At 47.6% G+C, this 24,158-nt stretch overlaps 1 protein-coding gene across 1 annotated transcript; it reads right to left on the reverse strand.

Annotated features, from left to right (window-relative positions):
• Positions 1-85: 85 nt before the first annotated feature.
• Positions 86-23,941, reverse strand: SRPRA (SRP receptor subunit alpha). The gene is made up of 14 exons (XM_048827195.2): positions 23,690-23,941; positions 22,137-22,220; positions 19,543-19,706; positions 15,726-15,886; positions 14,005-14,170; positions 12,369-12,522; positions 11,507-11,616; positions 10,706-10,824; positions 9,000-9,086; positions 7,921-8,093; positions 6,114-6,327; positions 5,029-5,192; positions 4,765-4,863; positions 86-1,621 (listed from the first exon to the last, which is right to left on the reverse strand). Exons 1-14 carry the CDS (start codon positions 23,813-23,815, stop codon positions 1,493-1,495), a joined length of 1,950 nt encoding a protein of 649 aa, XP_048683152.2. The 5' UTR covers positions 23,816-23,941; the 3' UTR covers positions 86-1,492.
• Between the last annotated feature and the right edge of the window lie 217 nt (positions 23,942-24,158).

The following is a 24,158-nucleotide window of genomic DNA, read 5'->3' on the forward strand; positions in this document are numbered from 1 at the left end:
GGCTATGTTCTTGCCTAGGCTGGTCAGGCACACTCTCCCTCCAGCAAGAGAAACAACTTGTCCAAGATAACTATATACACACCACTCAACTTATTTATGAAATTTATTTTTATATAAATTATGTATTTCTTTCAGCAGACAGCATTCAATTTATTGCACTATAGCACATCTGCAATACAGAGCTACAAGACATCTTAAAGAGTTTTGTATTATTCAATGTAGCACTTTAGACCAGGATCTAGAGGCACTCAGAAAGGAGGGAGAAGGGGGGCAGGAAAGCAGCAAGCATTGTCTTTCACTAAAGTTTCCTTTCCCTAGCTAGTTATTAGAGGGACAGCAGGCAAGAGTTCTGGTAGCATCAGTTTAATCCTCAACACTGGTGAGACAAGGAGGCATGAGTCAGTGGAAACCGCTTCTGAGGAAGGAAGGGGGTCTTGCAGTACAGAAACCAGCTCTATTCTATACCCTAAAGCAGTGCAGCTTGCTTGCCAGAATCCAGGCACTGCCCTTGCAGCTTAGATAGAGATGCAGCTCTTAGCAACTAACAGTTCCAGCCTGTAACTCCAAGCCCAGACCAAGGGGAAAGTCTGCTTGCTCTGAGCTGTAGTGGCCCTAGGCAGCCCTGCTTTAGGAGTCCCAGTAACAATGGAAGTAGGGACCTTAAGGCAACTTCAGCATCTTCCCTATGGGCCCCTGCTTGACAAGCACAGAGGGGTTAGACTTACTATTTTTGGTTTATCAACTTTGGTGAGTTGCCATGGTCAAAGCTAGCAGCAAGTGTTAATCAGGGTGTAGACACTGTCACTAAGCAGCATCTATTTCTGCTCTGTGGAATGTGCAAAGCTAGCCTTAGAGCTTAGCATAGGATCAGCCCCTGGACTGGGACACTCATACTCTTGGGTCCCACTAAGTCTAGCATAGTCTAAAGATCCAGATCAGCTCATAGGATTAAGAATACCTTTAACAAACAAAATAGTCCATAGATGTTTAGTTGGTAGCAGAGCAGCCCTGAAGTGCTGCAGGTTTTAGACATCACTCACAAGATATGAACAATACAAAGCTCTGATTTCAGCCTTTACTAAGAGTGGAGGCTGAGTCACTTAGAATGAAGGAATCCAGGGGGAAGGGCTTTCTCTGGCTGAAGGCCACAGAGCTGATCTGGCCCAGGTGCTCCACCTGAAGGAGACAATTGCTACCCAAAAATAAGCTTTATAGCCAATAAATATGGAAGAAGTGTAGCTAATCAGAGTAAGCAACATGATTGAAGACAGCAACCTCCTTCCAAGGTTAAAGTCACGCAGCAGGGGAAGGGAGGGGTGTGCACTGGTGAAAACCATGAGGAAGTACAGAAGCAAGGAGTGGATGCAGCAGCCCCTCGCTCTGTTATCCCTTCATTCTGTTTTGCACTACACTGAAAAGACAAGTCAGTCACACTGTAAAGCACATTCTTCTGAGACATCTGCAAACAGCAATTTGGTGCAATAATTGGATTTTAGGCCTTCATGAGAGCGGTGACCACAGCCTTGGCATTAAGGCTACGCAGATCACAGTAGGTTTGCCCAGTACCAACAAACATGATTGGCTTGCTAGTGATGTAAGTCATGGAGATTGCAGCACCAACCTGTGAAAGAAAGAGCATCAATTAGTTGGTTTGAGGAGATCTACTGAGCAGGACTCTGCCTGAATGTACAACCCACTCCTAACAAAACCATCAGTGTGTGACTGGCTAGAGCAGAAGCCTGTACTCTGGGCATGTTCAATTCCCATTAGTGTTACAGCAAGTTGGAAGAGCTCTTCTGATAGACCAGAGAACTTAAGCATTTGACAGCCAGGAATTTGAGTTAAGGTTCTAAACAACCTGAACTCCCTCTCTGCCCCATGGGTTAGGATAAATCAAAGTAACTCTGGAAAGTCCATCTCTTCTGCAAGAGACTCCTGTGTCCAACTGGGAGGCCAGTTTGTATAGACTAGCTAGGGAAGTGTCTCAGAGCAGGGCAAGGTCTTAGGGAGTGTTTTACTACATAGTGAAACACTGTCCTTTCTCTCTGAATAGCCAGGTGAACTGGAACAGGGTCTAGCTGAATCTGATTTGTATGCAAGATGACGTGACTATTTGAACTGTAGATGAGATGTGGCAGCTTAGTGTTATGGTTGCCAGTCAACTAACCAAGTTGCCAGGTTTGTAGCTTTAGAGTACAACCATCTAATTGCTGTCAAGAGGGATTACATTGCCTAGAAATTTCTTTAAAGTGTGTTCCCAGTATGTTTACAAGCCTGAGGGAGATGACAGTCAATCAGTACAGGAAGCACTTCCATCGTCTCACACTGAACAGAGAACAAGTTCTAAAGTGGATACCTGGGGCGAAGTAAACAGCCTGCTGGGACAGACCTTAAAGCAGCTGCTTGTCTTCCTGGGCCACAACAGTTTTGGCAGGGAACCAGAGTAAAGCTGTAACAAGCAAATGTACAGTGCAGCTGAAATCTACCCGGGGCAGAGGTGGAGAGGACAACACACAATTTTTATCATCCCTGCCAGGCAATGGTACCATGCCAAAACAATCAGTGCTCATGTCTGTGATTCAGCATCATGCAATAACAGCCATGGCTGACTTGCCCACAATCTGGGCAGGGGGAAGCTGCAGTGACAGACTCCAGCATGGAATCCCCCTGGAAAGGGCAGCTCATTGCTCTGATTCCACCATGAAAGGGGGTGCAGTGATGGCTAGGCACCCCTGCAGGAAGTCAGGCTTGTTGCTAGTGTGGCTCTGCATCATCTCCTGTCAGAACTAAATGCTGTGATCAGGCTCTGTAAGAACACAGGGTGTTTCTAGAAAACAGACTGATCAAGCCACCTGAAACTTCAGCGGAGCAGGGCAAAACACTGAACTCAAACATTACCAGGAAGGGTTCAAGCACATCCTGGTGTAACTCAGGGAAGCAGCTTCATTCTTCATTTTCAGCAGCCTTGGGAACTGCTTCACCAGCCTCAGAATTGGTAGCAGTTGTGCAGGCTTCACCCCCGGACTGCCCAGTATGCACCAGGGCAAGAGTCAAGTTACTGTGCTCAGTGTTGGTGTCCACAGTTCAAAGAGGATGTTGATAAATTGGTGAAGGTGCAGAGTAGAGCCACAAGAAGAGCAATTAAAGGACTAGAACCCCTGCCTTATACTGAATGTCTCAAGCTGCCCAATCTCTCTAGCTTAACAAAGAGATGGTTACAGAGACTGCGATCAAGTACCTACATGGGGAACAAACCATTGATCATGGGGTCTTTAATCTAGCAGGGAAAGGTCTAAAACAATCCAATGGCCAGAAGGGAAAGCTGACAGATTGACTGGAAATAAGGAGTAAATTTTTAACAGTGAGGGGAATTAGTCATTGGAAAACTCACCACGGTTTTGTGGTGGATACTCCATAGCTGGAAATCTTTTAATCAAGATGAGATGTTTTTCTAAAAGATCTGCTCCAATTCAAACAGGAATTACTTCAGAGAAGTCCTCTGGCCTCTGTTATGCAGGTCATAGACAGTCACAATGGCCTCTTTGGCTTTAACCTATAAGTTTTCATATTGACCCAGCCATTGGACTAACAGTAGGAAATTAAAAGCTCTAGTGTGAAGTCAGAAGTGCTAGCAAAAGTAATAACCAGGTCATTCCCGATCTTAATTTCTTTTCAACTAATTAGAGATGTGGATGGCTCAGCATAAAATGAACCAGCCCCTGCCTTGCCCACCATCTTTTCAATGGAACTGTAGCAGTGAAAACTGAAGCAAGGCTCTTAGTTCCCAGCTACAAGCAGCAGCTGGGCCATGTTTGTGAAGTCCAGCCCGGGCACTAATACTCAATGGTCAGAATCAAGAGCAGAAAAGACCGGACATGGTTTGCTAAGGTCAGCAACCTCAAAGTTCAGAGGGCTAAAACATCTCTCCAGCAACTGTCCTCTGCACATCCTGGCAGAACAATGCCACTTTGCCTTTCCAAACCCCCTGCTGCAAGGTAAAACTAGCTGGAACTGGTGTAAATCTTTTGAGCCAGTGAAGGTTTTTATACCCAACCAGTCCAGGAAAAAAAAAAAGAGAAACAAACACGCCATGGGCACCCTCTGAGACCAGCACCTTTTCAGGAATATGCTGCCATCCTCCTCCACAGGCTGTACAGTTGAACTGCTGTCATCAATAGGACATTTGAGAATGCAAGAGGTTTTATTGCTATGAATTGTGCTGAGCTAAGGCAGTTTTCCCTTGCACAGATTTAGAGCAGCTTTAATTTGCCATAGAAGTTTTGGAGTTTGTTTTGGTTTTTAGTACTGATCTGTAATAGAATTCCCTGGCAGGCGTTTTGTGTCTTGCTTGTTACAGCACTTCTAAAGCCATCTGTGCTGGGGAGCAATTGGAATAGCTTCAGTTGAGACTTCCAAATATTCAGATCTACAATAAAGATTCCACTTGCCCCGGTGCAATATAGTGATATTATCCAGCAGTCACCACCCACCCCAAAGTGGAACATGAAGTTGTTAAACTACTTGAAAGTATATCTAAAGAAAAGGCCATGTGAGAGGACTCTCAGGGGTGCAGGTATCTGACTGATGCATCAAAAGAATATGCCCTGTTGAGGTCGGACACGGTTACTCAATATCTCCCCCGCTGTTTGGTCTCAGCAAGGAGAGGATCCACATGGGGTCATTTAAAAAGACATTAAACAGAAGCCTTCAAGGGGGAGAGAAAAAATGAGCAATCTCCGGGTATGAAGTGAATGGCCATCGTACCTTGTCATCGATGGTATCAAATTTGGTGAGCACAATTCCATCAATGAGACGTGGTGTCTGGGCCATGGAGTGATCAGCAAGGGCCTTGTTAAACTTGACCTAGGGGAAAAATACAGCCAGGAAATAAGTCCATGTAGGTTCTTCTAAGCAGGTGTCCATCATTGGTATGTGAGCACCTCCCAAAGTATACACAGAGGCTCAGGCCAACAGGGGCTTTCTCCCTCTGGTAGAATTTTGTTTGAGGTTAAAGAATCAGAAACTAACCAGCTGATCCACAGCTTCATTTCCCACCAGGGCTTCCCCGACAAACAGGACCAGGTCAGGGGTGTTGACTGCAATGAGTTTAGCCAGAGCTGTCATCAAGGGGGCATTGTCTTGCATGCGGCCAGCAGTGTCCACCAACACCACATCAAACCCCTGGTTACGAGCTGGGAAAAGAGAAGTGAAGGGGGTTAGATGAAGCAAGTTGAGAGAGTTCTATTCCCACATGCATTGCTCCTCCAGCTACTGCCCTTCTGCAGAGAATCAAGGATTTACTCAAGTCTCTTTCCCCCCCTCACAATATTTTCTCAATACAAGACACCCACAATCCATAATAAATCCCCTCCCTGGGACAGAAACAGTCAGCATAAAAATTAGGGGCCTAGAACCTTGGGCCCAAGCAAGGCCCCAGATGAAGAGCCTTGCACTCTAGGGAAGGTCAGATTGATGCTATAGCTTGGGCCCTTCCATCTAGCAGGTAGGTTCAAACCTTTCCCAGTAGGCAGATTCTACTCAACCTTCACTAGGTAAACGGATCCCCAGCTGGGGAAACAGAGGCACACACTGACCCTTATGAAACTGGCTTACTCCACCCCATCCCAACCCTCCTATGCTGCTCAGGTTCAGAAGCAGTGGCCTGGCAGCTAATGCACAAGGTCACTGATTTCCTGGACAAAGGAGGAACCCCTCCCCACTGCTGGAAGCCTTCCCTGATCTCCAGTCTGTGCTCCACCCAGCTCTGCACCAGGGGCTGTTCCTGACCCGTCCATTTGCCAGGGACCTGAAGGGGAGGTGGGGTCTATTACAAGTGTGGGGGCAAGGAAGCAGTAAGGAAGGGCAAACCTGCAGGGTCAACAGCAAAGCCAGGAATACAGCCCAGCAGTCCAGTTCCCCAGCCCAGCTCAAACCCTTAGGCCATACTTCATCCCAGGAGTGTTAACTGGTATTCCCCTCTCACACCCCGTGACCACTCGCCCTCCCCTCGAACAGCCAGCTCCTGTCTTGGAAAGCAGACTGCCGACTGCCATTCTGGACACCCGGGAAAAGTCGGACAAGGCAGGGCTAGGAAGAAAGGGCGATAGGCTCACCATACAAAATGGCCTCCATGGCAATGCCAGCAGCATCCTTCCCATACCCCTTCTCGTAGAGCTGCACCATGGTGCAGCCGCCGTGGCTCTCCGGGGGGTGCAGAGCGTTCAGGCGGCGGGTGTGCGTGCGCAGCTGCTCCACGGCTCCAGCTCGGAAGGTATCGCAAGCAGCAATGAGGACGCTGAACCCGTTTTCAATCAGCCAGAAAGAGATCTGGGAGGGGGAAAGGAGGTGGGGGGAAGATATCCTGTTACCATCCCCAGCCTGAGTCCAGCTCTGCTCAGCCCCTCCAAGCCCAATACACTGCCCCAAGGCAGTTGTTGTGTCATTCCCCCACCCCAAAGTTCAACAAAGGAGATTCTCCAAGTGCCCCAGCCCAAGACAGTCACTTACAAATCAAGTAGGGAAGGCGCGTAAAGCCAAGGGCCCGAAACTCCAGAGGAGAGTGGTGTGTATGTTGGCAATACCCCTTCTCCCCCCCCAACTCTCCCAGAAAAGAAGAGGGAACCTGCTCCATGCTCTTCTGTAATGCCAACAATCATACAGGTGCTTCCAACTCAGGCCCCAGCCGAATCCCTTGGCTGAGTTACAGCTCCCAGTCCCTCCATCCCCACAGAAATGTCCCTGTGAACACACCACACCAAGGCAGTGATCAAACCAGCACTGGCTCCTATTCAAACCCCAGTAGACCCTGCACATACTTGCAGGCATCACTAAGCTCTGCTTGTAGTAAGCATGTCTACACAGCCTTCTAAGGATGCCAGAGCACTTCAGTGTGTGTCCGTTGCCTGCTCAGGGCTGTAAACACAGGCCAGTCTTGGCCCCTAGTGACAGCTCTTAGGGATGACAACATCACTGCTGCAGTTCAGGGCTGCCTTCCTGCTGATCCCAGAGCATAGCTTGATTTGGGCATTTAACAGCACTATTCATATTACCATGTCAAGCCTTCCAATCAGTTGCACACATTGTAGGAAGAGCTGTGATCATCTAAGCCAGACTGAGCCTGAGGGAGGTAAGGACACAGGGAAGAGTCCTAAGCTGTGGCTTCTCCAGATCCTGAGTTTAATTAGCCAAGCTATGGGTTTAAAGATAAACATGAAGGGCTTTGAAATTGACTAGGCCGGTAGATGTCCCTTTAACTAGCACAGTGGTTTGTTAGTGGGATCTCTTCTCCCCTGCTGATGTTGACATGGGGCTTTTCAGGAGGGAAGGAGGTGTGCACATGAATGGGGTCAGAGCACACACCAGCTCTCCATCCCCACTAGGTAGTGCAGGCTAGTGGCAATATACTAGTGCATGATTTAGGAAGTTGAGCTGCCCATCAGCACAACAAAATGCAAAGAGCTGTCGGACCACAAAGGAAGTGAACTGAACGGAGGAATGGTTTTTGCTAACATTTCGGTTCTAGGGATCTAGGTGCCATATGCGATAGCTGCAGACAGACATTCGTATACCATGGAGATGTTGCCACAACATTTAGCCCAAGGGGATTTGAGGAGATGTCCCCAGAATATACATAGGAAAGGAGTTTCCACGGTATGCATCCGATAAAGTGAGCTGTAGCTCACGAAAGCTCATGCTCAAATAAATTGGTTAGTCTCTAAGGTGCCACAAGTACTCCTTTTCTACTTACAATTAAGCCACATTATATAGCTGTTTTTTATTGGTACCCAATAGTCCTCCTTTTCTTTTTGCGAATGCAGACTAACACGGCTGTTACTCTGAAACCTGTCAATAGGAAAGGAGGGTGGATCCTCCTGAAGGGACCAGGCTGATCCTTGAGAACACATGTAGTTTGCGCCCTACCTTGGCCAGGTTGGTCGACTTTCCAACCCCATTGACACCACAGAAAGTGACAACATATGGCCGGCGGTGGCGCTGAGCCTCCATGACGTCACGCAGCATGTCCACGCGGCGCTGGGGCTGCAGGATCTGCACCAAGGACTCCTGCAGGGCCTGCTTCACTGTTGAGGTCACCGCTGGGAACGGAATTAGAAGAGGAACCTTTGTCAGCATTTGATCCCAGATGAGGCAGCTGGAGCACTGCCCACCTCTCCCCCACAGCATATTAGGAGCATAACCATCAAATGTGACCTAGATTGGCTCACAACTGCCACACCAAGGAACTTGGGTTCCCTTTGGAGCAGACTGGCTGTTCCCTTGTTAATCTGCCAATTGTGCCATTAGGTTCACTTGATGACCTCCCCTGATAGTGTCTCTCCAGAACAACTCCACAGGAGTCTTCCTCTCTAGCCTGGAGCAGGGATGGATGAATTAATTCACTCCTGCCCCAGACTGCTACGAAAGGGTGTGAAATTGAGCAACCACCATGCTATAGATTCTCAGACCTCTGCTGATCCTTTGGCCCTCTGCCTGTTTCATCTACTGCAGAAGAGCTTCCCACTAGCAAATCCCAGCTCTTGGGTGTAAGGGGTTAAACTGCTGCAGAGGTTGGCATCACCGATTTAATCTTCTCCCCCACACGTCCTTTAAAGGCCAAACTACAGGAATCCAGAACTGCAGTGGATTAGACATTCCTAAACTATGGAGAGGTGCTTACCCAGCAGGAGAAACACCGGCGGAGGTTATCCCCTTCTGCACATGTACTGAGAGTTACACGCCACTTGGCAACTAGAGACTAGGCTACGCAAGCACAAACAGGCCTCAAGGGCAGGCTGGAACAAGCCATGGGTCCCATGTCCCTCGGAATATTAGAAGGGCCAAAACACAGCAAAGAAGCAGCAGTGATCTGCTGGGACTAGCAGGTTTTGTTTCAAGCATCAGGACAGCGGGTGGGGAAAGAATGAGACCGCATTACAGAGACTTGGGCTAACAGGTTAGAGAAGTCAGAGCACCTCCTTGAATGGAAGGACGGAAACACTTACTGGTGAAGGTGCCCATCACTTTCCCTTCCAGTTTCTTAGCCACCGATTCACACAGTTGGACGGCTATGTCAGCCGCAACGTTCTTTGCTTTGGAAAAGAAAAGCCAAGGGAGTGGATGTTAATGTTGCAAGACTCTTGGGCTACAGGACTCAGGGTTCTCCCAGTCCCCCCCGAGAAGGTCTCTATCCCAGCCAGCTCCAAGGGAGGAGGAGGGTAATCCGCCCCTGCGGGAGAGCAGAGCGTGGCATTGCCAATGATACCCTGCCCTAGAGCAGACAGCAATATGGACACTGAGTACAGATAGCCTCCAAGGCCTTGAGAAGGACATGAAATGTGCCCTCTTATCCCCAGTCACAACCCAGATGCTTCTTCAAATGATCTTTCGACTCTGAAGCAACCCTCCACCTCAGGGGAAGGGAGATCAAGGCAAGGATTTCACTGTCAGACCCCCAGGGCAATACAGATCCTGTTTTGGGGCCAATAGTTTCTCTCCACATCAGTCAACACCAATGATTCCAACCATTTTATCTTCCTCCCCTGCCCATCAGAGTCCTCTGGATGAGACAAGGACTTCCAAACCCATCCACATCACTGCTTGGGACACTAGTTCCCTTCTGAGTCTGTTCCAAAAGTGCTTTATATTCAGTTCAGCCTGATTCGATTCGAAGTGGGCGAATTATTGCCCTCTTAAAAATGTAGGATTGTCACTAGAACCTGACCATACCCCACCCTGTCACCAATACAACCAAAGAGGCATTTTACAAAATGTGAGCAAACCAAATAGAATATATGAAGAGTAGGATCTCTGTTAAATACAATGTGCAGAGACACACAAACCTACAGGCCTACCATCCTAAGCACCACACTATCAACTAGTCCGACAACGGGGTATCGTGTCAGACATAACTCAACTGGGATTATCCAGCGTGTCGTGCTGCCGGAAAGATAAGTGACAGATAGTCGTGGATTTCATCTATGACCTTGATATCACAGAAAAGTTGGCCACTCAGTGTGCTTGATCCACTTGCAAAAGTCCCTCTGAGCAAATTTCCACCAACATTGTAGTCAGAGCTATGTTACAGGTTTGTTTCAATATCATTCAAAAACCCAAGGATCTACCTCACTGTAGGACACTGGTTAAGTGAGTCCCCAGTTCAGCAAGTTTAAAATCAGGCCCATGCATCCAGGAAAAGGCTAATCAAAGGGGAATGTTGCTAGTGGGTACTATATGTGGGACATGTCCCAAACATCCTTTGTTCTGTTTGCCTCCCTCCACTAGCCCTGCTCTGTACATTTATTCAAGGCAGCACAACACCTGCTGTGGAAATAGCATACGCAACACTCCTGCAGCAGAGTTTAGAGCGTGGAAAGACATAACTGAACTCCAAACTCCGTGAAGGAGAGACTACAATACTGGAAGAAGAGTTCAAGAGACAGGCTGGAAATCGCAACAGTTCCATGAGCACTGGCTAACGGGATAAAATTCAGGGTAACCTACAGCATCGTTGGCTGAGCTATAACCCCACTTCCTGGAAGAGTCCCTTTAAATCCTTAATGCAACTGTTGATACAAAAAAAGGAAAATAGAATTTTAGCAACAGGACTGGAGAAATGGCTCCTTCCACATGCAGACCAGTTGATCTACAGAGCCTGACTCCAAAAGCAAGGCCACAGGGTACTAGTTTGTAAGAGACATTCCAGACTTACCAATCAGATGATCCTTCATCTTCTCCAGCACAGAGTCCATGTCCTCTCTGGTTAAGCTTTTGGAACCAACCAGGCCTTTCAGCATCCCAAACATGCCTCCCAAACCACCCTTCTTAGCCCTGTGAACAAGCAGAGTGGTTACATGTTACAGCTCTCAAGCGTAAAGGGATGGTGATGCTCTTGAAGAGAATAGCAGCTAAAGGGAGGGAAAACTGGACAGCCATGAATTCTCAAGCTAATATGCAGCTGGTCACTTTCGCCTTCTGGTCCTGAACTGCTCCCTAGTTACTGGAATTTTAATAGGAGAACCAGATTACCAGGTTCAAACTGGGAGCTGGTCTGTATTAGCTGATCTGCAAGCAGCACTGGCAGAGCTAGGTTTGCAAACCCCATCTGGTACAAAACAAGTTCCAAAGCTGTCTGGGAACTAGCATGGGTTTGCTCAGTTACCATGCCCAGAGAGGTACCAACGGTATATCAGGAGTCATCGGGGGAACACAGATCCGGCTTGGAAGTGCTAATTACTGGACCATTTAGTCTAATGACTCAGCCTGCAGAAATGGAAGGGCCATTCACGAGCAGATTGCTTATTCACCATGTGCACCAGCATTCGGGACAAAGCAGACCAAACCCATGTAGTGTGTTAGACAACACTTCCTTCCTGAAGCCAAGGCATCAGCGGTGCCCAAGATCCATGTAAGCTACGCTATACAAGCTTAGCAGACTGGACATGTTGGAGGAAAAGCTGTGGGAGATAAAGCAAGGAGATAGCCGGGATAGGGAGCCGGCAGGAGGACTTACCTGGGCTGTGAAGGGTTCTGAATAACCTTCTCCTCTTCAGGTTCCTCTTCATCACTCTCATATTCAAGATCATAAAGGCGGCCAGGCTCCCGATCTCGATCTCCTAGGGCCTGAAAAGGATGGCAGAAAGAGGAGAATACAGAGAATCAGTAACTGGCATTTAAGCCTTAACTGATTTATTTCACTGGCTCATTCCTGCAGAGAACTCTTGTGAGGGGCCAGTCAGAATAATGTGACCATCTGTAGCACCTGCAGGGACCTCAGGGAGTTTTATTAGTATTGTCTAATCACAATTCCCTTGTGAGCTAAGTGGTGATTTCCTTTTACACAGAAGGCTGAAATAACTTCCCCCGAGATCACACAGCAAAGCAATGACAGACGGGAATAGAATCCTGGGGTCCCGATTCCCAGCCCTATGCTCCATCTACAAGACAACGTTCCATATTGCATGGGTATCCCCATAAACGTAGGTTCCATCACCTTCCTCCACACAGCTTCTCTAGCAGTTGGGGAGCTGATTTCAGTTCCTCCAAGAGATGATTCCTCCAGTTCTGAGGTCCAAAACTGTAAGAGCACCACAAGGAGCCAGATGGGTCCAGCTTTCCACAACCTGGTGGAGACTGAGCAATAACTTGGGCAGTGCCTTCCCACTAGTTTGCCAAACTAAGACCTCATCTGAAGCAGCCACACCCCACAGTTTCCGTTCAGTTCTACGTGCTCTAATCCAGCCAAGGAGCTTGGGCCACTCTCAGGATCTCATCTGAGAGTACCATTCAGGGGAAGGTAAGTTGCAGTGGCAATGCCCTAGGGCCTAGCACAGAGGCTAATCATCCTGTAGGAAGGGGAATGTTTAGGACCTTACCACGTCAGGATCATACTCCTCTGTGGGACAAGTGTCTGTGTTTCCGTTGGTAGTGGAGTTACTATAATCGAGTACTTTGGCATTAGAGTTCCCCAGCTCCCACACACGGGGCTTCTTCCCCTTCTCCTTCTGAGTCTCAGGCTTTGGGGACTTGCTGGGAAGACAGAGGAGAAGCTATTAAAGCAAACTCTGTGATGACAGCAGTGACAGTCCCACCATGAGTGGACTACAAGAAGAGATTTTAAACAGGACGTATCTCCCATATGATTGGGATGAGTTTATAGGGTATACCATGTGGGATTGGATCACTGGGTTCACCAGGTATTCCACAGTGGCCAATATGTTGATGCTTCAGCAAATGAGAGAAATTCCATAACATTCCTCCCCGTTTTGAGAATTCTTTTCTGACCCCCATCAGTTTGTGGGGTAAATTGCCAGCATACCTTTAATCTGGAGGTAGTCAAGAAAGCATGGGCAAAATTCAGGGAAGACTTATGTTAACCACCCAAAGATTAGAAAGATAGCAAGTTATGGTTAAACTGAAAAAGATGAAGTATGGAAGCATACTCCAAAGGTCACCCAACCAGCCTCAACTCTGACCCCGTACCGCTTTCAAACTTAGTGCAACGAATTGCTTTGATCTGTAGGTGTCCCCAGTACAATTCAACATGCGACCCTTTGCTCTTACCATGAGAGTCCCATCACTAAGGAGGTTTCTAACTGTTGGTCCAATATTACCCTTCTCTTTGGAGTCACATGTACCACTGGGGAACAGGGTTGTACAGCTGTCCCAGATATACTTTGTGGATTCACAAACTGACCAAATTCTCTCTCCCCGCCCTCCAGTGAATAACACGGGCATCCTAAGGAAGCCAAAAGCCACAGGAGGTGTTTGAATGATGGCAGTTAGCAACCACTGACAGACTGAGTGTCTGGCATTCCAACAGCTGCTGCAGTCTGATAACGTGAGCTTTTTTGAAAATCACCTGGAGTGAAATCCTGGCCCCACTGAAGTCAATGGCAAACCTCCCATTGACTTCAATATGGTCAGGATTTCACCCTTTGTCTAAGTTCCTGGTCATGCACAGGGCAGACACATGTGAACAGCACTAGATCGCTCAGAGGGCCCAAAAAGTGCCATCTCCACACTTTCAAGCAAGCTCAAGGAGATACTTTTTCAAAAGCCAGTGTCTTGTTTAAGCCTACCGCATTAGAGCCCTAAGGTAACCTACTGCTGCCTCGCCTTCACCCAGGAAATATGGCAATGACATTTCAAAGAGCACACGCACTTAGAAGCCACACCATGTGCCAGGCCTCAAGATTAGAAAGGGCACAAGGTCATCACTGTCATTGGAACAATGGGATATTCCTACATTGTAATGCTAGGGAGGAGTGCTTTAAAAGCAGATCTGTTTGTTCCACCTTAAGGAAGAAAGCCTGAAGCTCTCTTGCCCATTATCCACCCAACACATTAAGAACAACTGGCAAAAGTTGGTGGTTGAAAAGCAGTATGATAAATAGCTCCTTGTCCACTGTTAATGGGTGAAACCCTCCCCCAACACAGATCTGCCACCCTACCACCACCACCTCTCTCAGATTGGAAAGAGGGACATAGGTCTGTCATCCTCTCACTCACTTGGACTTCTCTCCTCCTTTCAGGCGCTTTTTGAAGAATTCCTCACGGTTCTTTTGCAGGATCTCATCCTTGGTCAGTTCCTCCCTGTCCCCAGGTGCCACAGGAGGGTTCTGCTTTGCATCTGGGGCTGCTTTACTGGGGACAGTAGCCGCTTCGGTTCCTGAAGCTGGACAAGGCAGAACTCTCACCACAATGTACACACACACACACGTACGTACGTACGTAATTGAAAGGAAACAGCATTTACTCAGTGCTAAAAGGTGATCAAGCACTCAGGAGTCAGGGAATCCCAAACAAGTTCTCCTAGTATCATTAGCTCAGCAATGCTAAACATTTATCCAGGTTTCTACAGCCTGCTCATCAGGACATAAACCCCTTTGTGTAAGGCATCTGTGTTTGTCTCTAGCCCCTAGCTGAAGGGTTTGGAACTAGACGGAAGTGATTTTTATATTTCAGTCTGAAGGCAGTGAGGTTTGCGATAACCTTTTCCAGAAGTTGCACTGTTATGAGCCGGCTCCCAAGGAAGCCATCTCCTGTGATTGCGATTTACGGTATACAGTAAGTTTTCCATTTAAACAGGGGGAAAGAATGGCAAGCATGTCACTGGCTGAGTCACTGCCTGAGTGACCTGAATTTTGGGATTTCCCTGACCTCAGCGCTTAATCCCATAACCCTAATGCTAGTTTTCTCCTCTGCTAATTTCCCAGGTTTCTCTCAAAAGAGCTTGTACCAGCTGGAGGCTTAAAGCATCTACAGCCCATGCTACAGCTTTCAAAATGCTTTAACTTTCTTATTTCAGGACCACCTTTTCCCCTCCCACAACCAAAGCAAATGCACTAGTCCTCAATGGGCTCAAGTCCAGGCCATGGTTCAAACTCCAGCCTTTTTGCTGTAACCCTGTCTGTGTTAGAATGTAAAGTGACTGAATGAGCTGCAGCCGGATTCAAAGCTTAGCAATCAGTTCTTGCAGAAACATCCCGTGATAACAGCAGTCAATCAGGCCAGACTTTTTGAACTCGGGCACTGAAGTCAGATCCTAAATCGATATTTAAGAATCTAATCAACGGAACCAGTTTTTCCACAAGTGCTGAGCACTGGAGTCAGTCAGGCTGATTGGATTTAGGTCCCTACCTTTAGGCAAACAAGTTGAAAATTTTGACCTAAGCTTGTATGAAACAAGGCAGAGCAAATGAGCAGCAAGTCTGCATGCCATGCACCTTGACCTGCCAGCAGGTGGTCTGTTTCACTGAATCATAGAATATCAGGGTTGGAAGGGACCTCAGGACGTCATCTAGTCCAACCCCCTGCTCAAAGCAGGACCAAGCCCCCATTTTTGCCTCAGATCCCTAAGTGGCCCCCTCAAGGATTGAACTCACAACCCTGGGTTTAGCAGGCCAATGCTCAAACCACTGTGTTATCCCTCCCCGCTGAAGAGCTTTTGTCAGGGTCACACTTTCTCACTAATGAGAGCAATCCAGGACTGAAGCAATCAATTACTACATGCAGGGCAAGGGATGCTGGCAGCCACAGAAGGGCAAAAGCAACTAGAATAGTGGATCTGACTCAACCTGTCCCAGTAACAGATGCTACAGGGCAGATGTGCCTGCAGACAAGCATGCACTGGTTTACTGTCACCGAGGGCTAGGACACAGTCTGGTTTTGGAGCCCTCTGGGCTATTTGCTCATCCCACTGCACAGATCTGTCAGTTGCATCCACTTACCCTCCTTTTTGGAACCTTTGTTTTTCTTGTTCTTGACTTTCTCCTTTGGTTTCTCCCCTCGGGTTTCTATCATAGACTTGACAGTCTTCTGAGACTTCACGGACTGTTCAAACGTCTTCATGGCAGTAGGAGCTCGGATTTTACTGCTCTCCTCTGCTTCTCTGAAGAAAGAGAAAGAGTGTTATTCACTCTCCAAAATACAGTCCAGGTCCAGAACTTAACATCACACCCTCATAATCACTGGGGCAAGAGTCTAGCTGCAACACCCACCATACTGCAAACCTCAACTCCCTGGCGTTAGACTCCAGCTCTTCAAATCTCTGCTGAAGACATCTTTTCTCCCTTTGCTGTGTCTCAGTTCCTCTGCTCATTTATTTTTTGACTAACTGTATAAAGCTCTGTTTTTTGTTATGCAGTTTTTGTGTGACTGTACAAAAAGACAAGGGATGAAAGATACTATTGAACATCTTCTCTTCCTGAAAAAACAGTCTTATCTGTGCTTGTCTTTAATTCTGTTGGAGAGACAGAAGCTTTCGAGCTTACGCAGAGCTTTTCTTCAGATCTGGGAAATGTATTCAGGGCTTGTTTATACTACTAAATTAGGTTGACTTAATTTAGGTTGACCTACAGCCACCGTAGTAATTCAATCGGCTGTGGGCGTCCACACTACTGTCATTCTGCTGGTGTTGCACATTCTCACCAAGAGCTCTTGCACTAACTGAAGTGGGGCACTGTGGGCACTGACAGTCGCATGGGGCTCACAGCTGTCCTCAACTTGCTGACTATGATAAACGAGGCCAACTGACAACTCTCCAACATCATGTACTATAAAAGAACTCAAAGACGACCCCACATCACAATTTAAGGAATTTAAGGGTATCATCAAATCCTTCCCCAAACTCCTCCAAGAGAAATTCCACACACTCATCCCCCAAGAACCTCCACCATGCTTCCCTAGATACACAAACAGGGGAACTCATGCAGACCCATCATGTGTGGCCATGGCTCTCATGGAATATCAGGACTCATAGAAACCATCCTCAAACCACTTACAACACAAAGGGCCTGCTTTTTCCAGGACACAAGCAACTTCCTCCACAAACTCTACAACATTAACCACCTTCCTCAGAACACCATTCTCACCACCATGGATGTCAATGCTATTGACACCGACATCCCTCACAATAACGGTATAGCTGCCTGCTTCAGATATCTACAAGACAGCAGACAGCCCTCAGATATTCACCCCAAACTCACGCATTTCATCCTCACCCATAACAATTTTACATTCAACAACAAACACTTTGTCCAAACCACAGGAACAGCCATGGGTAGCAGGATGGCTCCCCAATATGCCAACTTCTTCATGGGCCACCTTGAAGAAGAATTTCTGGAGAAATGCACCACGATATCCTGGGACTGACATGACTACAACACTGCATACAACAACTTATTTCCTATTAACAGAGAAAATCTGGAACCTGAGACTCTCATGGACTAAATCTGCATCTCTAAGAAACTGATGTTTGTTCATTCAGTACCTAGCACAATGGGGTCCTGGTCCATGATTAGAGCTTCTAGACACTACCATAGTACAAATAAAATAATAAATACACGCATCCATCTTTAAAGTTTAAGCTTGTATGGAGCAATCCTTCAAAGTGAAAATGCTGAAACAGACCCGGGTCCTAAATTAACAGGTAAAATTGTGCAATTTAATCTTTCAGAGCAGTTTTTGGTGAGACAAGTGTCTCAAAATGGTACCTTTGTGCTCAAGAAGGTCAATTTAGTGACACAAGCTATTGCCATTAACCTTGCAGGTGAGTGTACAACTACAGAAAAGCATGAGATGGATTCTCCATCATCGTTAGAACTATAGGACTAAATCAGACCCCTTAAAGACTACTACACTATATTGCTACAGAGCTTTCAGCCTCCTAGACTAGCATATTACAAACAAACCAGTACACAAGAATTGCTTCAGTGAAACATGGCCCACTCTGGGATGGAGCCACCATTTAACAGCACACTACTTCTTGCCAGAACAGGAAGTGAAGAATCCTGTATACAATTAAATCAAGAATATAATTACACCCACACTGGAGATTTATTGGGAATTTAAATCAACACTCCCATTAATCAGAGAAGAGCCATAGGATCTTTAGTGACAAGAGGGCAGAACCTCACTGTTGCATCTGCTCTCAAAAATACCACTAGCATCATGCTATGGCATTGTTTATGGTGCTGAGAGGGAGTGTTCCCTTTTGAATCACCCAACAACTGGAGGTTTCCGAGTACTGACCAGGCCCACTCAACATGAGGTTACAGCCCAAACTCATGCTTGGTTTTATTATTAACTATTTAGCAAAACTGGCCTTTAGGAGGGGTTTGTTAGGATGCTCTTCATCAGCTGGTGGAAGCGCATGAAGATTGGAACAAGCCATTCCTATCCCAGAGTTGAAACCCCCCACAAATCAATAGGTCCACTGGATACGGGCCAGGGATTAGGCTGCGGAAGTCCCATTGCTTGGGACTTTAAGGAGTGAGCAAAACACTAGAAAATATGCTGTAGGTTCCAAGTCCAAATTGGGATGCAGAGGATGGGCAGGATCATTTTTTGGGCCTTTCCTATCTGACATTTAGGATTAAAGAGTTACTATTTTTGCCTTTTAAATCGTGACCAAATCTTGGCACTTGTGTCAGGAACAATCATTCCAGAACCTGAAACCACTGATTTCAGCTGTTTCCTTTGGCAGAGGCTGTGATGCTTGTCTCACCTGGGAGGGAAACAGACTTTCTACTAACTGTGGGCTTCATATTAACTAGGACATTATCCACCCCACAATCAGGGAACTCAATCGCTGATGAAAAACACTCCAAACGCTTCTACAGTCAAGTAGCTTGGAAATTGGTCAGAGCTGGCAATTGTGAAGCAAGTGACTCATATCAGGGATGCTGGGGGAAGGGGAGGTTGGCTGTATGGGGCGTGAAGATGGACTCAAAAGGAACGCCTTTTATACCACCTCACTCTGTTCCCACTCACATTGTAAGCCTGTCTCAGATCAGAAGATCTGTTCTGTTGTTCTGTTCTGAACAACAGAATTATTCTGTTCTGATGGGCTGACCCTTGATGTGAAGTTGATATTTTATGGCCAGTTGGCTGGGTGCAAGATGGCCAAGTGCCACCAGCTGGGGGCGGGGTACAACTTGCTCAGTTATTTCCAAATTGACAATGCAGCACGACCCCAACCCAACCATTCTGACTGAGATGACCTCAGTGTTCCGCTGGTCCAGATAGAAAGGGGCACTGAAAGCAGTCATGCTGGCTGGTCCAATCAAGGATGTTGGGTGTTGAGTATCTAGCCCGAGGTCACTTCTCCTAGGAAAGCTCCTGTATGAGAAGTCCTTTGGTGTGGCAGCCATGTCTGCATAACAGCCTGTGAACAGGTGAGCTCCCATCTCTTGCTCCAGTCAGATACGGTTTACAAAGGACTTCAGTTGACAAAGACTTTTTGTTTAGTCAAACTCTTTTGGACACTATGGGATCCATAAGTTATGCTTAGTGAGGGTCACAGCAAGTCAGTGGCAGTGAAAGGCTACTCAGTCCCCTGCGCTAACCATTATACAACACGCCCTCCAACATTCCTAATGGAAGAGACACAGCCAAAATGAGAGCCCAAACAGCATACACTGCATGAGTGCACAGACATAATATGGCTACACAGACAATTTGCCAATCCCTAATATAGGGCATTCAAAACACAGCACAAAGGAGATACACAAGGAAACTGAGCCACAGCAGAAATGGTCTTGTTACCGGAGGAGGTGTAAAAAATCCTCTTTAAAATCAAAGGTGCCATTGAGGAGCCCCAGAGTGCCTTTCTGCTGGAATTCATTGCGGTATTTATCCCGGAACTCCTTATGGACGTCATCTATCAACTTATCCACATAGGTTAGAGTCAGGATCTTTTGAAATCCAACCTGGAAGGAAGTGAACAGAAAGTTACAAGCATTGATAGAAAGCAGACAGTATGTGTATCCTTAGCTGAAAGGAAGATACACTGCAACACATTCTTATTGCTACATCTAACTAGCAAGAACAACCACTAAATAGCTTAAATGTGAGAAAGGAGAAAGAAGCAGCTGCCATCTTGACAATTAGTTTATTTATGACTCTAGGGCTACAGAGTCCACTTCAAAGCATTGGAGATCAGAGACTTTCAAAGATGCTGTAAGGAAAATTCTATGTATAAGCATTTTAGGTTAAAAGGGAAACAATCAACTTAAAAAAGCACAGGTCGGAAAATACTGTATCTACTATTGTTACAAACACCTAAGATGATACTAACAACTATCAGAAAAAAATCTTCATTTTCCTTAGGCTGTTGTGCATTGGAGAACACTTTGGGTATAGTCAGTTGCTCCTTTGAATTGGACTTTCACAGAGATAGGGTAGAAAAAAATCTAAACAGGAAGCTGTTATTGTAAAAATCAAGAATTGGCAGGGATATGACATGAAGCTATTTCTAATTTTTTTTTAAATGTAATAGATTTCAACTTGAAATGTGTCCTCATTTTACTATTTCAAACCATTACATTAACCAAATTAGTTTTTAGAAACTGTAACATACTATACAGTTTCAAAATCCCGATTTCCAATGGAGACAGATCTAAATCCTACTGTACATCATAAGGCTAGAACTGCTAGGATCTACAGTGCTGGATGATTAAAATAGCCACCAGCCACACACACATTACTGAATATAGATCAAAATAGCAGCAGGTATTGCTAAAAACTACTCTCAAAGTTAATTTAGTACACACTCACAAAAGCACACCTTTTTAGGGTCCAACTCTGAGGTAATTTTCTCCTGCTGAGGGCACATCTCACAGAATCAGGCCCTAAATTATCCTTAAATTTAAAGGGCACTAAAGGGCGAGGGGGATTCTCCTTCATACCTACCGTACAGATTATCCTGTACAAAGGCACTGTTTACCACATTAGGAAGGGGGTAGCCATGGATTATCTCACAACAATACAGATGCTTCACTCACATCCCCAAATAGAGCAGCTATTCTCAGGATCAAGAGTGTAAGAACTGCATCCAAGATGACCTTACAGAGGGACCTGGCTAATCTGGGATTGGTTTTTGACCCCAAGCCAAGGGCATCCAGAACAGTTAGGCAGAACAGATCTGATGGTAAATACACATGCCACAGACGCCTTAATCTGCGCATTGTAACTCATGGCTATCCTCATCAAGCTCGTTTAAATCAAAAACTAAAAACAAAACTGTACACCGAAAGAAATCTGGCAAAATGTACATAAAAAGCTGCTGACAATTCAATCCATGCCAAGCAAAGAACGCAAATATTTGGCACCATCATCACTGCTCAAGGCTCTACAATTCCCACCTGTAGCAAAGTGGAAGGGGGACTCTCATATTACTTTACTTGAGGCTCTTGACAGGATCCTATTAGAGACTGACACACTCAGATGAGACCTAGAATAAATTCTCAGCCCCAATGAAGTCAATAGGAGTTTTGCCACTGACTTCAGCAGGGCCAGAATTTCACCCCAGGCCGCCTTCTGTAGTAAAAATTCCAGATTTTTAGATTTCAGAGAGATTTTTGTCAAATGAGCCTTACTTGAAAGGGTTGTTAGAATCACCACTGGCATTATACCAGCCACCCACACAAAGATGACGTCTCATTGCCCTCTAGTGCCATGGCTCCTAAACCCACTCACCAATGGCACCTTCATTATACATAATGGACCAGAAGCAACCCCAAAATGCAAATGGAGTACCAGTTACAATTGGCCACTGAGTCTTGTATGGTTCATTCTAACTTACCCTGTTAAACCTGGATGATTCAATTCACCTTCACAAGTAAATTGGACAAATCACCTCACTACAATAGCAGCCAGGAGTCCTTGGTCAATATTATAACAAACCATACACCCTATTATTGCTCGCTAACAAATGGCTGTTCTGGAATCACAATAGCCTGTCACTATTTTTAAAATGAAATACACCTTGTGCTTATAGAGCACTTTTTATCCAAGGATTTATATCTTTTATACATTAATTTCACCTCAAAGACTCTACACTTTGAGGTAGATATCAGAGTTACATCGCATTGTGCTTTATTGTTGCATCTATGACAGTAACTGACTCAAGGTCATGAAGCAAGACTGGACTGTTGCTCAGAACAGAGTCCAGTAGTTGAAATAGGCTTTTTCAGCCACGCGCAGTGTCTTGAGTTTAAGATGTTCTAATAAGTGTCTATTTATGAATACACCAGCATAGTGTATTTGGGGTTTTATGTCATTCCAGGAAGACAAGGAGCCCTATAACCTTCCCCAAACACCTGGGCAGAGAGGAGGGGCTGTTAACATAGTTTACTTACCACAAACACAAGCTCAAACTGATTGTCCAGTTTGTATTTAAGCGTAAGAGCTTCATGGTTAAAAGAACTGTTGCCACCTCGCTCCTAAGAGAAAAACAAACAAAACAATTAATCCACCATAGAAGAGCTGTACACACTTCACATGGCGGAAGAATTCCCTGTATACAAATGCCCAGAGTTCTAGTTGCTGGAGCCTTCTTTGCAGGCTCCCGTTGGGTCCTCTCACCTTCAGTTCATAGTGTCTGCTTTAAAAAAATCACAACCTGTTCTCTTGCATTGGGAATCATTACTCAATAACATACTTTTCACAGGGAGAGTATGTAAAACCCTGCATTTCATAGCCCCAGCAGCCTCATGGACTCTCCTACCCGATCATTTGTACACACCCACACACACACCCTCCATAAGTCAGCATGAAAGCTCTCTTCTGCAGCTCGTGCCAACTGGAACAGCCCTCTTGAATCACCTGTCTCTTATCCATCTTTACACCTTCATTTTATAACCCTCAGATGTTTAGCTCTGAAGAGTATGGAGACCCAGATCAGATTAAAGCTTTAAACCAGCCTCCAAAGTTCTCCAGAACCAAGTGGCTGCCCCTCACTTTTCCAAGCCACAGGATATTAGATAGTATCTGCGTGTCCACGCTAGGCCTTGGAACTCTTGTCAACCGTAAAGCTGTAGCAACAACCTAACGCAAACCGTGCACAGTCTGCGGCCACACCAAGTAGTTACAAACATAAGGAACTGCTATAGATCACAACAGGCTGCTGCTCACAGGAAGGAGACTTCGCAATGAGGCTGGCAAAAATCCTCTCTCAATACAGCTGTAGCAGGAATGATTCAAGTCCTCTGCCCATAAACAAGCTACTTTGTAGCAAACAGCTAAATCACTGAGAGGGGGGGCAGGGTTCCGGGGACGGGGGGGGGGTCTCTCCCCCCGCCCCTGAGGGCTGGGGGGGGGCAGGGTTCTGGGGGGGTCTCTCCCCCCGCCCCCGAGGGCTGAGGGGGGGGGAAGGTTCCGGGGAGGGGGGGGTCTCTCCCCCCGCCCCCGAGGGTTGGGGGGGGGGGAAGGTTCCGGGGAGGGGGGGGTCTCTCCCCCCGCCCCCGAGGGCTGAGGGGGGGGGGAAAGGTTCCGGGGAGGGGGGGGTCTCTCCCCCCGCCCCCGAGGGCTGAGGAGGAGGGGGCAGGGTTCCGGGGAGGGGGGGTCTCTCCCCCCGCCCCCGAGGGCTGAGGAGGAGGGGGCAGGGTTCCGGGGAGGGGGGGTCTCTCCCCCCGCCCCCGAGGGCTGAGGGGGGGGCAGGGTTCCGGGGAGGGGGGGGTCTCTCCCCCCGCCCCCGAGGGCTGAGGGGGGGGCAGGGTTCCGGGGAGGGGGGTCTCTCCCCCCGCCCCCGAGGGCTGAGGGGGAGGGGGCAGGGTTCCGGGGAGGGGGGGTCTCTCCCCCCGCCCCCGAGGGCTGAGGGGGGGGGAAGGTTCCGGGGAGGGGGGGGTCTCTCCCCCCGCCCCCGAGGGCTGAGCGGGGGCGGGGGCGGGGGCGCGGGCCGGTCGCGTCGCACCTGGAGCAGCACGGAGCGGATCAGCGCGTTGACGGGCGCGGTGCAGGCTGCCGCGGGGCCGCGCACGCCCTGGAAGCACCACAGCACCAGGCCGCCCTTGCTGAAGATGGTGAAGAAGTCGAGCATGGCGGGGCGGGGCGGGCTCCGGGCCGGGCCCGGGCGAACGGGGGCAGCGGGGTCTGGGGCGCCGGGTCAGCGGCCCGATCGCCTCGCCACACGTCACACTCGCCGCCCGTCTCACTTCCGCCGGAAACACCACGCCAGGGCCGGGCCACAATTCAGGGGGCGGGGCCGGAAGGAGAAAGCGATTGGTTTGGCCCGCGCAGAAGAGGCGGGATCTAGTGACCGCACTGGCCTATTCCCGCCTGCATGAGGGGAGAACCGAAGCGGGAGATCGCGATTGGTCCGTTCTACGCATACGGACGGCCCGGCGGCGGGGACTGCCCTATCCGCGCCCGCTGTCGGGAGG

The sequence above is a fragment of the Caretta caretta genome, chromosome 22 (genome assembly GCF_965140235.1).
Source record: "Caretta caretta isolate rCarCar2 chromosome 22, rCarCar1.hap1, whole genome shotgun sequence".
Classification (NCBI taxonomy): domain Eukaryota; kingdom Metazoa; phylum Chordata; order Testudines; family Cheloniidae; genus Caretta; species Caretta caretta.

Coding starts and splice junctions, on each gene's coding strand:
- SRPRA (XM_048827195.2), bottom strand. CDS start 23,815: ATGCTCGACTTCTTCACCATCTTCAGCAAGGGCGGCCTGGTGCTGTGG. Junction 19,707..22,136: donor AGTTTGAGCTTGTGTTTGTG/GTAAGTAAACTA, acceptor ACTTCCTTCCAG/GTTGGATTTCAAAAGATCCT. Junction 9,087..10,705: donor GATGAAGGATCATCTGATTG/GTAAGTCTGGAA, acceptor TCTTTTCCAAAG/CAAAGAACGTTGCGGCTGAC.